This window comes from Urocitellus parryii, chromosome 12, assembly GCF_045843805.1.
Source record: "Urocitellus parryii isolate mUroPar1 chromosome 12, mUroPar1.hap1, whole genome shotgun sequence".
Taxonomy (NCBI): Eukaryota; Metazoa; Chordata; class Mammalia; order Rodentia; family Sciuridae; genus Urocitellus; species Urocitellus parryii.
The window spans coordinates 41,966,709-41,983,856 of NC_135542.1; the positions used below are offsets into that span (position 1 = coordinate 41,966,709).

General features: G+C 35.9%; 1 protein-coding gene across 2 annotated transcripts in view; it reads right to left on the reverse strand.

The window, feature by feature from the left end:
- Positions 1-17,148, reverse strand: part of Nbas (NBAS subunit of NRZ tethering complex) — a 324,194-nt gene that overhangs the window by 148,323 nt on the left and 158,723 nt on the right. For both annotated transcript variants that reach the window (XM_026396378.2, XM_026395637.2), the window contains 3 exons: positions 16,751-16,980; positions 11,946-12,058; positions 3,552-3,665 (listed from right to left, as the gene is read on the reverse strand). In XM_026396378.2, the coding sequence (XP_026252163.2) occupies positions 3,552-3,665; positions 11,946-12,058; positions 16,751-16,980 (457 nt within the window). The remainder of the gene's footprint in view (positions 1-3,551; positions 3,666-11,945; positions 12,059-16,750; positions 16,981-17,148) is intronic.

The window sequence follows — 17,148 nt, forward strand, 5'->3', positions numbered from 1 at the left end:
GTAAACTGAGAGGAGAAAAATCCGATGGTGAAGGAAGTCTGTTATTATGCAAATGAAATCTCTCAGCCAGGAGCCCTCCAGTAGCCTAGCCTCTCTGGAAGATTGCTGACCTTTCATCTCTTTTTCTGGGATACATCTTTCCTTGATCCACCTTTAATCTGATAAGAGGACCGGAGAGAAAACCTGTCTGCACCCTGCTTCCCACTGTTCCCCAATCACAGTACCAAGGCATCTCAACAATTTTGTTCTCATAAAATACAAGACTCATTTCAAACCACACTCTACTTTTCACTCTTAAAGCCAATTTATTGTGATTACTCTAGTAATTAACATCCTTTACAGAATTTAGCTCTTTGAGAACAGATGCCTTTAGAATGTGTCCTAATCTTTGTGCTTCAGTGATTTTTTTTTAAAGATTATAAGACCCAACCTGCTCTAAAAAGATTAAAAAAAAAAATGGTGTAGCATTCAGTAGTATTATTAATAAAGCAACACAATGTTGTTTTAGTAACACTAACACATATTCCTGGAAATGGAACAATATCTGTAAGTTTTCCTGTAATAAATACCTCACACTTAATAATAATAGTAAAACTTTTCTCTATGTAACACTCTTGAAATGTTTGTATTTATTCAGAATACACTGAAGCAAAAGTGAAAAATCCAGGAATAAGATTTTCATGGCCAGCCTATGAACACTAACCTCAGTGTGGTGAGGTGCTTCTAAGATAATTAAAGCCCATCATCAGCTGACTTTAAGTGAAAAGTCTATAGCCCTCATGATCTTGATAGGTGACAGATTCAGTGAAAAGGCCTTTAAGATGCAGAGGTTCCCCAGGAAGAGAGAAACTCCACCAGTGGGTAACAATTTCAGCCTAAGCCCATACAGTTCCACCCTGCTCCTGATCTCTTCCTGAGTGATGCACTGCATATTTCCGACTTGATTAGCCAATCCTCATAGTACAAAAAGTCAATTCCTCATAATAAAGTCCTACAGGTTCTGCTTCTCTGGTTAAACCATGACTAACAGGCCAGGGATCTAAGCTACTTATTCTCTTATTTATAACCTCCTCTCTTGAACACTTTCCTCTTTCTTGCATTATTGTCTGATCTCAAATCAAGAAACGTGATAGCAATTGATAATTTCTGTAAGAACAGCCAGACAACTGCAAAAATTAAGTGAAGGAAATGAGGTACAATAGGGTATGTGAGTACTATTAAAAATGTAACAAAGGGAAAAAAATAAAGAATAAGGGCAAAGGTTTAAAGTAAAACTGAACTGTAAAAATCCTCAATAAATTATTTATCTTCTCTATTCGCCTTTCTTTACTTCCAAAATGAGATTCATAACTCTGCCTAAGGGCCATAGTAAGTATAAAACCATAAAATAAGAATTTATTGTTGTTAATATAAACTTTTATATGAAGATGGGTCCAACAATAATTTTGATGTCCAAAGTTGTTAGCTGGTTTTGATGAGAAACTAAATGGGCCAGGAAAGAATGTTTAAAAAAATATTTTTTAAACAAGGAAATTCTTAGTAAGAACAACCTGGAGTGTGTTCAAACTAGAAATCTATTAAGTAACTTGGATAGTTAGTCTGAAGAAAGAAAACTAATGGTGGCATGATGAGGTACCCGCTATCTGAAATACTTTTATGCTCCCTTCCAAATATAAAGCTTAATGTCCCTCCCCCCTTTGACTATCAGCTGCTCTCCGTTATTTAACATAACCCTTCCTTATTTGCAATATTGCTTTCCACATTTTCATTACCTGAAGTCAAATAAAGTCTAGAAATATTAAATGAAAAATTCCAGAAATAAACAATTCATGAGTTTTAAATTGCATGATTAGAAAATAGTACAAATTCAAACCATTTTTTTATGGAATAAAATGGCTAACAACTGTTCCTGTAGCAATCTGTAACAGTCAAAACTACAAAAAAGTTTTAAGACTCTAGTAAGAAGACCACTCTACTTAAGGAAACATGAAACACAGAATCAAAATGACATTCCTCCACATATACAGTCTGCTGTTTAACTTTGCACAGTAAGATATTTAACTTCTGTGATCCTTAATTTCCTTTGAAAAAGGGGGAAAGATATCATTTATGAAAACTTATAAGATTCAATAAGATAAAATACATGAAAACCTCTCTGCTTCACTGATTTTTTTTTTTAAAGAATGTAAGACCCTTTCTAGTGTCTGATGTATTCTGATATCTGTCCTATTCTCTACTATCCCCCCTCCCCTCCCCTCCCCTTTTCTCTCTACCCCTTCTACTGTAAATCATTTCTTCCATTTGTATTATCTTGTCTTACCCCTCCTTTCCTCTTGTATGACATTTTGTATATCCCTGAGGATCGCCTTCCATTTCCATGCAATTTCCCTTCTCACTCCCTTTCCCTCCCACCTCTCATCCCTGTTTAATGTAAATCTTCTTCTCAAGCTCTTCGTCCCTACCCTGTCCTTGTTTACTCCCCTTATATCAAAGGAGTCATTTGGTATTTGTTTTTTAAAGATTGACTAGCTTCACTTAGCATAATCTGCTCTAATGCCATCCATTTCCCTCCAAATTCTATGATTTTGTCATTTTTTAATGCAGAATAATACTCCATAGTATATAAATGCCACATTTTTTTTATCCATTCATCAATATGTCAATCAATGGAAGGGAAACTGATGTGATACAGCAATTTGTATACGGGGTAAAAGGGGGAGTTCATAATCCACGTGAATCAAACCGTGTAATATGATGTATTAAGAACTATGTAATGTTATGAACGACCAATAAAAAAAAAAAAAATAACTCAAGAAGAAATAGAAAATCTAAATATATATATATAACAAGTAAAGAAATCAAATCAGTAATTTAAAAAAAACTTCTAAAAAAAAAAAAGAATGTAAGACCCAACCTGGTCTAAAAAGATTATTTTAGAAAAAGAAATGGTGTAGCAGTAAGTCATAAGATTATTAATAGTAAAGCAACACGATGGTGTTTTAATAACACTAACACATAATCCTGAAAGTGGAACAATATCTAAGTTTTCCTGTAATAAATACATCACACTTAATAAAAAAATATTCTCTATGTAACACTCTTAAAATGTTTGTATTTATTCAGAATACACTGAAAAATGAAAAATCCAGGAAAAAGATTTTCATGGCCAGACTGTGAACACTAACAAATAGTAAATCCAAGTTTCTGACCAATTTTTCAGATACAATAATATAAAACTATGGTTGGACACTGAAGTGAACTAATGAGGCTGGCTGGCTCTATGTTTATGTGTTCTGGTTATAAATGGTAATACTGACTTCTGTCCTAGCTCACTCGGTGGCACCGTGAATAAGCCTTTCTTCATTTAAAAGATGGTTTTAGCAGTTCAGTGCAGATACACATCTCTATAGTATGCCAATCTTTCTAGAAAACGCTAATCCTTACTCAAAAGATAAACTCCCACCTAAAAGAATGTATCCTGATGCTTACCCAAGATGATGTCAAGTGTGACACAGAAACCTATTCTAGAATTTAGCATTCAAAAGACTTACCTGCAACCCTCAGCAACTCAGCAAGGCCTAGAACCTTGGCAGATTGTTTGTAGCACATGGGAGACTGGGAAATACACTCCTTGATGAGGCTGATCCTATCTGAGCACAATCGCACTACAAGAGAAATACATATTAAAGACTTGCAACTAGGGACATCACAAAAGGGTGTCATCACATTCCTAATAAAAGGCAATCAAACAAAATGAACACTGCTAGTCTGCAGATCAGCAAAAACTAAGTAAAATACATATTAATAAAACAATATTATTGTTACAAATGACTAATGTACAACATGGATATTTTCCTTATAGCCAAACTTCTAAAACATGGCCCTGACCTGTCATTCTGAAGACAGAAAATCATGTCATCTTTTCAAGAATCACGTCATGACGTAGAACTTTTAAATAGGCAGTATTTGTCTCTGAAGACTTCACATCCTTCCTATCATACCAGTCCCTTCATCTTGACCTAATTCCCCAAAACCCATTCCAGATTCCAAATATCCATTTTCTAAGTTCACATCACATTGGTATAGAAGACAGGAGTCTTCAATGGACATACTATTCTAAGGTTAAGCCAAATCCTTCACTTAATATAGACATTAGGAAAATGAAACACGTCTGATCCAACCAATTCATACCATAAAGAAATGAACACAAAGAAAAAAAAAAAACTTTGGTGTTAAAGAGAACAAAGTGTGCTCTAGAAATATACAATGCTTATTTAGAGTACAGATGTCAACCTTTAAGGAGCCCCACACTGCCTAGGAGGTCAACCCCCAAGAGCTACAACAAATGTAACACCATCTAAAAGAAATAGATAAGAACTATACCCCTGGCACTGCTGTAGGTGCTTTGTGCATATTAACCCTACCTAGCAGAACCATATAATCATTACCATTATTTTTCTCAATGGAAAAAAATGAGGTGCCAAAAGGTTAAGTGCTTTGGTGAAACTCACCAAAAAAGTGATGGGATATGAATAAAGTCAACCCAACTCCATAAATGTTGTCCACACTACAATCGTTATCCATTCCTACACTCATGGCTCTTCCCTATGTATCCCGATTTCTTAAAAGTTCTTCTAAGTGGGTGGGAGGACACATAAAGCTTGGTTAGATTAAAAAAAAAAGTCGTGTTTTTTTCTTTGAAATGGGCCTTTTATTTTTGTATATTTTGATTATAACTTAATTTTGAACTTACAGAAAAATTGCAAGTATGGTACAAAGAACTCCTCTACACTATGCCAGGATTAACCAATTATAATAACTTGCTCTGTTCACATACACATATACACAATCATGCATGTACTCCCTTCTTCCTTCTCCTGCCATGTCCACCCAGAAAAAGATAAATACACACACGCACACAAATATACACACGCACACAAATATACATACACAAATATAAACACACAACTATATTCTTCTGAACTATTTGAAAAAAAGTTGCCAACATCATGTTCTTTTATCCATAAATACTTTGGCATGTGTTTCAAGTTCAAGCTCTTTAAAGATAGGTATTTCACTGGGTATTGTGGCACATGCCTACAATCCCAGAGACTCGAGAGGTTGAGACACGAGATTACCAAGTTTGAGGCCAGCCTCTCCACTTGAGCAAAACTCTCACCTCAAAACATACATATGTAAATATATACATTTATATGTATAAATACATACACATATAAATATGTATAAATACATATGTATTATGTAAAGGCTAGGGATATAAGTCAGTGACAGAGTGCTTGCCTACCATGTATGAGACTTGGATTTGTTCCCGAGTACTGCCAAAACAAAAAACAAGAAAAAAGATGAGTTTATCTATGTGTGTGTGTGTGTGTGTGTGTGTGTGTGCGCGCGCGCACGCGCATGCGTGCATGCCATGCTGGTGTAATAAGCTTGTTATGACCATTGTTGTAAAACATAAGGTAAGTGTAAATTACAGTTAACTTCTTTTGCAGTCTTAGTGGTTAGTATCTATGTGTCTGTATCTGAATATAGCTTTGGTAGATTATTATTCCTAACTATCCACTGCAATTATTCTACATCCCAAACTCCTAACATTAGACTTGACCTGTGACTTATTCAGAAAATGAACCTCAGTGGAAGTGATCTACGCCATTTTTGAGCAAAAGCTGCACAGATCATCATGGAATTCCACTTCTGACCTTGTCCCTCTACCACAGAAATACCACAGAAATGCCACTGTGGGCAGGACTGTGGGCAGGACTGTGGGCAGGACTGTGGGCAGGACTGTGGGCAGGACTGTGGGCAGGACTGTGGGCAGGACTGTGGGCAGGACTGTGGGCAAGAACCAAGCCTGTTAGCACATGTTGAGTTTTTACTGTAACATGCTTTTTTTTTGTCCTAATTACCCTACTGTTTTAACAGGTTTTTTTTTTCTAGATTAGTAACTTTTTATATGTTTCCATTTGCTTTTCAAAACACTTCCTACAGACACTGACATTCTATGTGTAAAATATGGCTTCATGGCTGCATCTATGGACTTGTTGACACATTCGTGTATTGTTCTTAGAGAAGCTCTAGCTTTAACTTTAGTAGGCCACTTTGATACTATGACCAGCCTCTCCCTAGCAATTAAAAGCAAAGTGGAAAACTGAAGTTGCAAACAATAAAAAAAATCATCATTTCCTTGAACCTTCCCTTTGATGAAGGGTCAAGTTTTGTTGTCTCCTTGTTACCCTAAGCAATGCATTCTACTAGTATTTCAAACATATGAAATAAATTTGGAGATCAGGATTCTAATAGACTGCAATTACCATGCTCAAATTACATTTTTCATTATTTATCCATTTTATGAATCTCTGGACAATAACTACACTTCAATTAACACTGACCTTCGAATGTGATTATATTTCAAATGCTATTTCTCAGTGAACTAAGTACAAACCTTAGATATTATCATCTGTCCAGGAAGGGGTGTTTGATTCCATTTGTAAAGTAATTTCCAAAATGAAGTCAACACACTGAAAAGAATATATTCATATATATCCTTTTCCTGTGGATCTCACAAATATATCTCAAAAAATACCTATACATATATACACAGATATATACACACAGATATATACACAGATATAGACAGATATACGAGAGATATACAGAGATATACAGAGATACACACACACAGATACACATACACACACATACATGCACACACATGTACACATCACACAAGCACAGACACCCACACCCACACACCCACATTACACACCCACACAGATACATACACACACACACACAGATACACGACACACAGATACACAACACACACGACACAGATACACAACACACACAGATACACAACACAGATATGCGAATATACCCCCCCACCCACACACAGATACGCGGATACACCCCCCACCCACACAGATACCCACCCAGCGACAACACAGAGACCCACAGATACCCACCCACAGAGACACAACACACAGGTACACAACACACACAGATACACAGAGATATATACATACAGAGATACACACAGATACACACAGATACACATACACACACACAGATATACATACACAGATACACAGATATATATAGATATACAGACACACAGATAAACACAGATACACAGATACACACAACACACAACACAGATACACTCAACACACAACAGATACACAAACAGAGATACAGATACACACACAGATACACACACACAGATATACACACACACACCACAGACACACACATCACACAGATACGCACACACACCAGAGATACACACCAGAGATATACACACACCGATACACACACACAGACACAGACACACAGACACACACAGACACACAAAGACACACACAGATATCTATACACAGACAGACACACAGACACACACACACAACACAACAGATACACACAGATACACACAGAGATACAGAGATACAGAGATACACACACACCACACACACGATACACACCACACACAGACACACACAGACACACAGACACACACACACAGACACACACACAGACACACACACACAGATATACACACAGACACACAGATATACACACAGACACACACACACACAGATATACACACAGACACACACACACACAGACACACACACACAGATATACACACAGACACACCACACCCCACACCACAGACACACACAGACACACACACCCCACAGACACACACACAGACAGACACAACACAACACAGAGATACACAGATACAGAGATACACAGAGATACACAGATACACACACAGACAAACACACACACACACAGACACACACAGACACACCACACCCCACACAGACACACAGACACCACACACACAGACAGACACAGACACACACAGATATACCCACAGACAGACAGACACACCACACCCCACAGACACACACACACACCCCACAGACACACACACACACCCCCAGACACAGACACACACACCCCACAGACACAGACACCACAGACACACACCACACAGATATATGCACACAGATATATGCACACAGATATATGCACACAGATATATGCACAGATATATACAGATATACACACACAGATATACACACACATATACACACAGATACACAGATACACACAGATATACATATACACACACAGACACAGAGACAGATACATACACACATAGACAGATACACACAAACATACAGAGAAATATACAGAGATATACAGAGATACACACACAGAGATATACACACAGAGATATACAGACCCACAGACCCACACCCACCCACAGACCCACAGACCCCCACCCACCCACACCCCCACCCACCCACAGATATATACAGATATACACACAGATACACACACAGACACACACACAGACACACACAGACACACACAGCTATATATACACACACAGCTATATACACACACACATATACAGATATATATATTACACATACACATACACAGATATATAAAGCATTTTACTGACCAGCTACCTAGCTAGCAGTCACATCACTTTGAGGAATGGACAATAAATGTCCATCATTATTCACTCATGAATGATATGAAAACACCAACACACATATACTTACTTGTGACATTGCTAAAACTCAAATTTGAATTGTCATCAGCCAGAAAGGTACAAACATGCAGGATTCAATGATGAGCAAGAAGACAAGTCAGTCCCTTTCTCAAAGCAACTTTTACTTTTGCATCTCTTCACCAATAAAATTGTGTCTACTGTTTGCAAAAGCAGATACTTGAGCCATACCACCTGGATTTGAATTCTAACTCTATTTCTTGGACCCTATCCAAGTTACTTAATCTTTCTGTGCCTTGATTTTTATCATTTGAAAACTGGAAAAGTAATCATCACTATCTTATAGGGTATTCTTTGAGACTTACTGGATATATGTAAGTGTACTTGGAACATAAAAGTCAATAAATATAAATTGTTGCTGATATCACTACCAACATTGACAGAAACGCTTATGGAGTGTGGAATCCACTAATGGAAGGTTCCTCCGTGTTTTGGAATGTAACTTTTAGGACTACTTAGGGACTGTTCTATTTTTACACTCATCCAAGAAAGGTGAAGCTCACAGACATTGTTGCCACAGGCCTTATCAAAGCAGCTGAACCAGATTTAAACTCATGTGACACTATGATGTGACTCTTATTTTCAATGTGTCATTAATAAATTAATGTTTACAAAATAGAAGGAATAAGAAGGAAAAGGGAATTGAGTGCTGGAGGTATGAGAAGAATCAAAGGCAGGAAAGCAAACTGAATGAATAGAAAGATGGGAGGGAGAATAAGAAGGCAGGTAAGACCACACTAATTCTATGTTCATTTATAAAATGCCTTAAAGCAAAATAATGAAAATGATAACTGATATTTGTACAGCCTTACCACATCCTAGGCCTAGAAATGTATCCACTTACTCCTTTTATTTATTTATTTTTAATTTTTTAGTTGTAGTTATTTATTTTTATGTGGTGCTGAGGATTGAACCCAGGGCCTCGCCCATGCTAGATGAGCACTGTACTACTGAGCCACAACCCCAGTCCCCACTTATTCCTTTTAAATAATTCTTGCAGTACTTATCAGTATCTCCCTTTGGCAAATAATAGGGGGGGAACACTAAGAAACATAAAGATACTTGCCCACAGTTAAAGAAAAATGACAGAACCAGCTAAGCAGAATCACAATGCTGTGAGTAAAACACTGACTTCCCTTTTGACAGAAGTAACTCAGGGAACAACTGAAATATCCAAGAACCACTCACTTGAATAGTGAAAAACAAATACACTCAAATAAAACAAATATAAAAATCAAAACACCCAAATAACAGGGAAAAGAACATACATGCATGTACACATGCAAATACTTCTTGGACTCAAACATAGGAAACTATTGTTACACGCTATTTCACTTTGTTTTTTTAATTATAATTTAGCTAGTACCAACAGTCTCCATCTTATGGATTCATGGGCTTTTCTGACAAATGTTCTAATAGAAATTTTTAAATTTAAATTTTCACATTGATTTGAAATTTTTCAGAAGCTACAGGCTAGTGGGTTTGGTTGTAAATATTTAAACTCGGTAGCCAATAAAGCTGATAAATATTACAAGCCAAAATATTGCTATTGGATTATCACAGAAAATCAGGGCTCAACATTTTAAAGTTCAATAGCATATGAGGAACTATAAAAAGTTTCTCTATATCCTGTTTAATTACTAAAGTACCATGTGCACACGCACAGAGCGATGCTACAATATAACCTCACAAGGGATAAAGGCAGAGTAAAAGTTTCATTGTGCTCCAAACTCTTCCCTAACTGAAAACTGAAATTAAATGTTTAAGGGGGAAGGAGTTTATGATTTAAGACATTTTAAGATAAACAGAAAATGCAGTTTCAGTAACTGATTAATCTTCACAATTTTAAAAGATTTTGAGCTTCAAAACTGATTTAATGCTACAATTGAATATAATTTTCTAGTGACTTAATAATCAGCTTACATATACTTAAGATGCTACAGGATATTTATACTTATATACAAATACTCTTCCAAAGATACTAAAAGTAACAATAATATTCTTTGAAGTCTACTGTCTGAGAAGCAGAAATTTAGGCCCATATGAAAGTATAAGATTGTTTGAGACCCAGATCCCTTGAGGTCCAGTCAACCTAATACTGTAGAAGACAAAGACACCAAGGAACTTACAAGGCCTTATTATCCAAAGGTGACATCCATTGTGTAAACATACCAACACACAGATGGAGGGAACTCCACTATACACCTCCTCCCAGTCCTAATTCCAACCATTTTCGGAATTAAAAACAGGGACTTGCACGTAAATAGATGGAGAATACAATGTTAAGTGAAGTAAGCCAGTCCCCAAAAACCAAAGGACGTATGTTTTCTTTGATATGAAGATGCTCACTGATAATGGCAATAGGGGGGTGAGCATGGGAGGAATGGAGGAACTTTAGAAAGGGCAAAGGAGAGGGAGGGGAAGGGAAGGGGCAAGAGGGTAGAAATGATGGTGGAATGAGTTAGACATCACCACCACATGTATGAATGGTGTGATAATACTTTGTGTGAATCAGTGACTCGAAAAATTGTGTCATATGTGTAATATGAAGTAAATTACATTGTGCTGTCATATATACAAATTAGAATAAATATTAAAAAAAAAAGAGAGAACACATGGCCCGCCAGGGAATCCAGCCAAGCACACCCCCAAGAGCCAAACACCCTCTTCATTTAAGGCATTGGGATCTAGGGTTTGAAGCAACTGAAAATCTACCTTCCACTTATCAGCTTAGGTCAGCTAAGGTCCAGGTCATCGTGAGCTGGGCACTGTGCTCATAGCATAAAGTAGAAGAGACAAATGGCTGTGTGAGGAAGCTCTCTGAGTGGAACCTTAAGGCCTTTTACATTTAGGCACCAGAATTTCAGCTTTATGAAAAAAAAAACACTAAATAACTAAACTCTACACAAAACTTAGAATTGACTTAAACAATTTTCTGTATCAAGTATAAAAAGAAATAATCAAATCTATGAAATGAAACAAAATTCAGAATAAGCTATATACTAACAACTAATGTAAATCTGAAATACTCATCTATAATTCCCAAATTCTACTTTTATTTTTATAGGCAGCCTCACTGCTCGTTTACTAATATTTTTTTTTAAAGTCTGCAAATGTGAATTTAAAAAATAAATTTATGGTAAAATGTTGAATTTATTTTTTTGTATGGGTTTCCACTGAGATTTCACTGGAAAAAGAAGAGAATATGTAGAATCTACTGCTAATGGACTAAATAGCCAAAGATACTTGTGGTTTCAAAAACTAAAAAGGGACACTAATAAATTGGCACAAAACAAGTTACTAACAATGCAATACTAAGCAAAAAACTCACCTTGCAAAGGCAGAATCTTTACCCCAAATTCTTCAAGACATCCAAAGGCCCTGATAAGGTCTAGTTCCTCTTGAATGGCAGCGGGCTTATCTGTTATCAGCTGTAAGCAGCACCTATGAGAAATTAGATTTTTAAAAAGAAAAATGTTCTGCCAAATTATCGTTCTATATTTAACATGAGACCAGACATATTTATCATGAATCTATGCCATTGCAGGTATTTATTCAGCTAGATGCTTTGTTATTTTTCATAATTCTTATAGTAAACCCATGAGGAAGGCAAATATCATGGCATAAAGCATCCTAATTCCATTTAGTGCTACTTTACTGATGAATACAAAAGTAATGATTACATTAGAAAGGACTGTTTTTTAAAGACAGAATTAATTTTCAATTTCCCTTTTAGAAAAAATAATTCTGTCTCAATGTGGTTTTCCAAAATCAACTATAGAAATATCGACTGCACAAAGAACCTTTTTCTGATCTAAAAAAATAAAGAAGCAATCAATTGATAATACAAATACTGACATAAATTACAAAGACAAGTAATGTGCTAATATAAGAAAACATTGAGCCTATCAAGTTTGGGTTTTTTTGTTTTGTTTTGTTTTTTAAATTTTTTTTGAGGTAGGGGTCTCACTTTCTTGCCCAGGCCGGTCTTAAACCCTGAGGCTCAAGCAACCCTCCCATCTCAGCATCTTAAGTAGCTGAAACTACAAGCTCATGTCATCACACCTACACACAGAATATTTTAAACAGACTTTCAAAGTTCAGAGAAAGTGTATTATTTATTCATTTTTTTGTTTAATGAACAATATTCTCTAAAGATATAGAGAGAAATGCAGAGTTGGCAAATTAGAGGTCATGCCTCTAAGGACCAATAACTGCTGAAACCACAGACCTAGGTGCGAGTATCTAGATGCCATATGCCTGAGTGATACAAACAGGCCTGGCTTGTTCTTGCAAACCTGTAGGATTTAAATCAGTTGAACACCCACTTATACTCCCAAATCACTATAAAAAGTCTGATTTCTTTGTAGTTTCTATAAATACTTCAAATGTAATTGCCTCTGAACCCTGGAATTCTAAGATGTGGAAATTTATACTTCAGATAGGCCCATACTTTCTCAAGAGGTAGTATTATCAATAATTTCCACAGCCTGCTTTTTTAAAGAAAACGTACCAAATTGGGAATTAATAAATCCTATAAAAGTCACACAATGGAATATTCTATAACTATCAAAAAACAACTCAAACTTATACCAAAAAAAAACCCAATCAATAAATGGGCTAAGGAACTGAAAAGACACTTCACGGAAGAAATACAATCAATCAGCAAATATTTGAAAATATGTTCAACACCTCTAGCAATTAAAAGAAATGTAAATCACAACTACTCTAAAATATTACATCACTCCATTCAGAATGGTAATCAAGAATACAAACAACAATAAATGTTGGCAAGGATGTGGGGGGAAGGTACCCTCATACACTGCTGGTGGGACTGCAAATTGGTGCAACCACTCTGGAAAGGATTATGAGATTCCTCAGAAAAACTGGAATTCGACCACCATTTGATCCAGTTATCCCACTCCTTGGTTTATTCCCAAAGGATTTACAACCAGCATATTATATTGACACAGCCACATCAATGTCTATAGCCGCTCAATTCCCAATAGCTAAATTATGGAACCAACATAGATGCCCTTCAAGAAATGCATAGAAAAAGAAAATGTGTTATATATACACAATGGAATATTACTCAGCCTTAAAGAATGAAATTATGACATTTGCCAGCAAATGGATAGAGATGGACAATAGCATGCTAAGCAACATAAGTCAACCCCAAGGAACCAAAGTCTGAATGTTTTATCTGATACTCGAATGCTAATTCATAATAAGGGGATGGGGCAAGAGAAGAACAGACTTATTATGGATTAGAGGGGAGTGAAGGGAAGGCAAGAGGTTTGGGGTAGGAAAGAGAATGGACCTAACATTCTATGTGTATATATGCTTACCCAACCGATTTAATTTTAAATAATGTACAATCAGAAGAATGAAAAGTTATACTCCCTTTATGTATGATGTGTCAAAAAATGCATTCTACTGACATATATAACTAATTTAGACAAATTTAAAAAACAATGCAATAAACTTATATGTACTTATATATAAAAAACATTCAAGATAGAACATAGGTGATAAAAGCAAGATATAAAATGGTGTGTGTTATTTTTAATAAGGAGAGATTTTATTTATTTGATTTCATTTTTAAGTACACAATAGCTGAATGCATTATAATTATTATTACACATATAGAGCACAATTTTTCATCTTTGTATATAAAGTAGGTTCATGCCAATTCATATCTTTATACGTGTACTGTTTTTTTGCATTACAATCTTTATTACACATACATACCACAATTTCATTTGTTTGTATATGAAGTAGGATGATACCCAAATCGTGTCTTTAATTCATTGTGAGCTTTGCCGTCTTTCTCCCTGTCCTTAACCTCTTTAGCCATGATAATTATAATAGCAAAAATATAGTAATAGAACATTATATAAGCATTCTAGAAGAAATGGGTGTTTTCATAAATAATATTTCTAAGTAACTAAATATTTTAACTGATCATAAAAGCATAAAATTTATGCACAAATATTTTATGTACATATTTTATAGATATGTGATGTTCTAATACTTGTATACTAAAGTTTATTATTAAAGTGAAAAAGCTTTAAATATTTTGATGTTTATATTTAAGTAAATATATTTGATGTTTATATTTAAGTAAAATACGAAGAGTATGAAATGATCATAAAAAAGGTATGTGTTACAGTTTAGATATGAGGTGCCTCCAAAAAAAGCTCATGAGAGAGACAACGCAAGAAAGTTCACAGGTGAAATTTGGTTTGAGAGCCTTAATCTAGTCCGTGGATATGGATTAACTGGGTGTTAAGTAAAGGCAGATAGGGTGTGGCTAGAGAAGGCAGGTCACTTGTGGCGTGCATTCAGTGGGTCCATATTTGGGCCCTGGTGAGCAGAGCTCTCTGCTTCCTGGGGGCATGATCTGACCTGCTTTCCTCTGCCATGCCCTTCTGCTTCCCAAGGCCAGAGCTACAGAGCAGGCCATCTGCAGACTAAGACCTCTGAAACTGGGGTCCCAAACAAACTTCCTCTCCTCCACATTATTCTTATCTGGTCTTTTGGTCACAATGATGCAAAAGATGACTAAAACAGACTGTATGAATAGGAAAAACTTGTTATTTAAGAAAGAGGATAATGTTCAATAAAATATTTTGAAAAGATACAGAAGAAACTAATTTTAAAAATAACTGAGGAAAATTTAGAGGAAACAGAATGAGAAAAATGTTCCCATTCATATCCTTCTTACATTGTTTGGATATTAATTGCTTTCTCAATAAAAAGTTAGTTAACAAGACTACTAGATAAGAATGTACTGGCCGTGATGGGATTGTGGCTCAGTGGTAGAGCACTTGCCTACCTTTTCTTGAGTTCTTTTGTTTGACCAAAGAAACAAATACTCATGGAGGACATGAGAAAGCCAAGTCCTCAGAAACTGCTAATTGAACTAAAAGCAATTTTAAAATCCGTTTGTAGAAAGGAATGAAAATCAATTTAGCTTTAAGCAAATTAGAACAGTCTAAAAAAGGAGATCAAAGAAAAAAACAGACTCAGACTTCCAAGATATGAATTAGATGAGAAGTACGTAGTAGTAATAGGACTAGACACTACAAGAGAGAAAACAGCTAGTGGTAAGAACATCAGGAAATTGGTCAGATGGCAGGAGAAAGGACGCCACTTTTCAGCTCCTGCAGCATTGAAGAAGTAAGATCAATGTTATGGTTTGGTCATGGTTTCAGTGTCCCTTAAGGGTTCAGATGTTGGGAGCTTAGTCCCTAGTATCGTGGTGGTAATATTTCTTTAAGAATTGGGGACTAGTGAGAAGTTCTAAGACTGGCCCAGTCCCCTTGCTCTGGCTTCCCATGGGTTCCTCCCTCTCCCACCTTTGTGATGCCATCTGCCAAGTGGTGATGTAGTAAAGGGCCCCCCAGCAGAGATAATCCCTTTATGGTTCAAACTTTCAGCATCCAAAACTATGAGCTAAATAAACACCTCATCTTTGTAAGTACTTAGTCTCAGGTTATTTCATTTTAATAATGAAAAATGGACTAATAGAAGTATTTTTGAAGCTTTTATCATAATAAAGTAATATATTTTTTCATCTTTATTAGTCTTTTAATTTCATCAAAATTAACTGTAAAAACTAATTTCAAATCATGAATAAATTCTTTCAGGGGAAATCAGTTCAATTTTAAGTATCTAAAAATTTAGACTCTTCTATTTAAATAAGAGGATTAAACTAATGAGACAGGCCAAGAGAGGAACTGAATTATATTCTAGATATTTCTACTTGGAAGGAGCTTTTGAACTTTATCATCTAATCAGGTCTCTTGTCTCTAAACAGATCAAATACTGTGCAAAGGAGACAGACCAGAAATCCTAGGAATTTTCAGAACTTGAATTTATATGCCATCACATGAATCTCTTCCAACAAAAGAAAAATACAGACTTATAGATAATCAGCACAAATGACTTAGCAAAAAACAGGCTGGAGATACTGGGTCAAGATGAAGTTAATGGATATTCAAAACTCATTAGTTTTCATTTTATACTGAAGCAATAAATAACTGTACTTGTGACATTTTATAAAGAATCAAGTCACGGTGGAGTTTGTGCATTGTGCCTTGCCCCTCTCTTATGAAAAAATAGGTGTTCTACCTGGCCAGATCCATGCAGCTGTCGCTAAGATTGGTGGATGAGTTGAAGTACTCTCTGCTGGCAGCCAAAACCAAGTCAACACTTTTCTCGTAACTGACCCTGTACTGGATTTTTCCTTTCTGGGCCGCACTGGCTGCAGGATTTACTGACCAAGCACTGCAGTGCATCATTTGACCAGCTAGGTGGATGTTCTCAAGGCGACTAGAGCACAGAAGGCTTTCTGTAAATATCTGGGAAGGAAAAAAACACAGGAATTAGTGATAGACAAGGCAGACTCATTAACAAAATGAAGGCTCTGAAATCCAAATGAAATAAAAAACACATTCAACCACATCCGCTGGTTGTATAACACTGAAGAGGTACAAAATAATAAATTATATCCTTCAAAACTGGCTAAT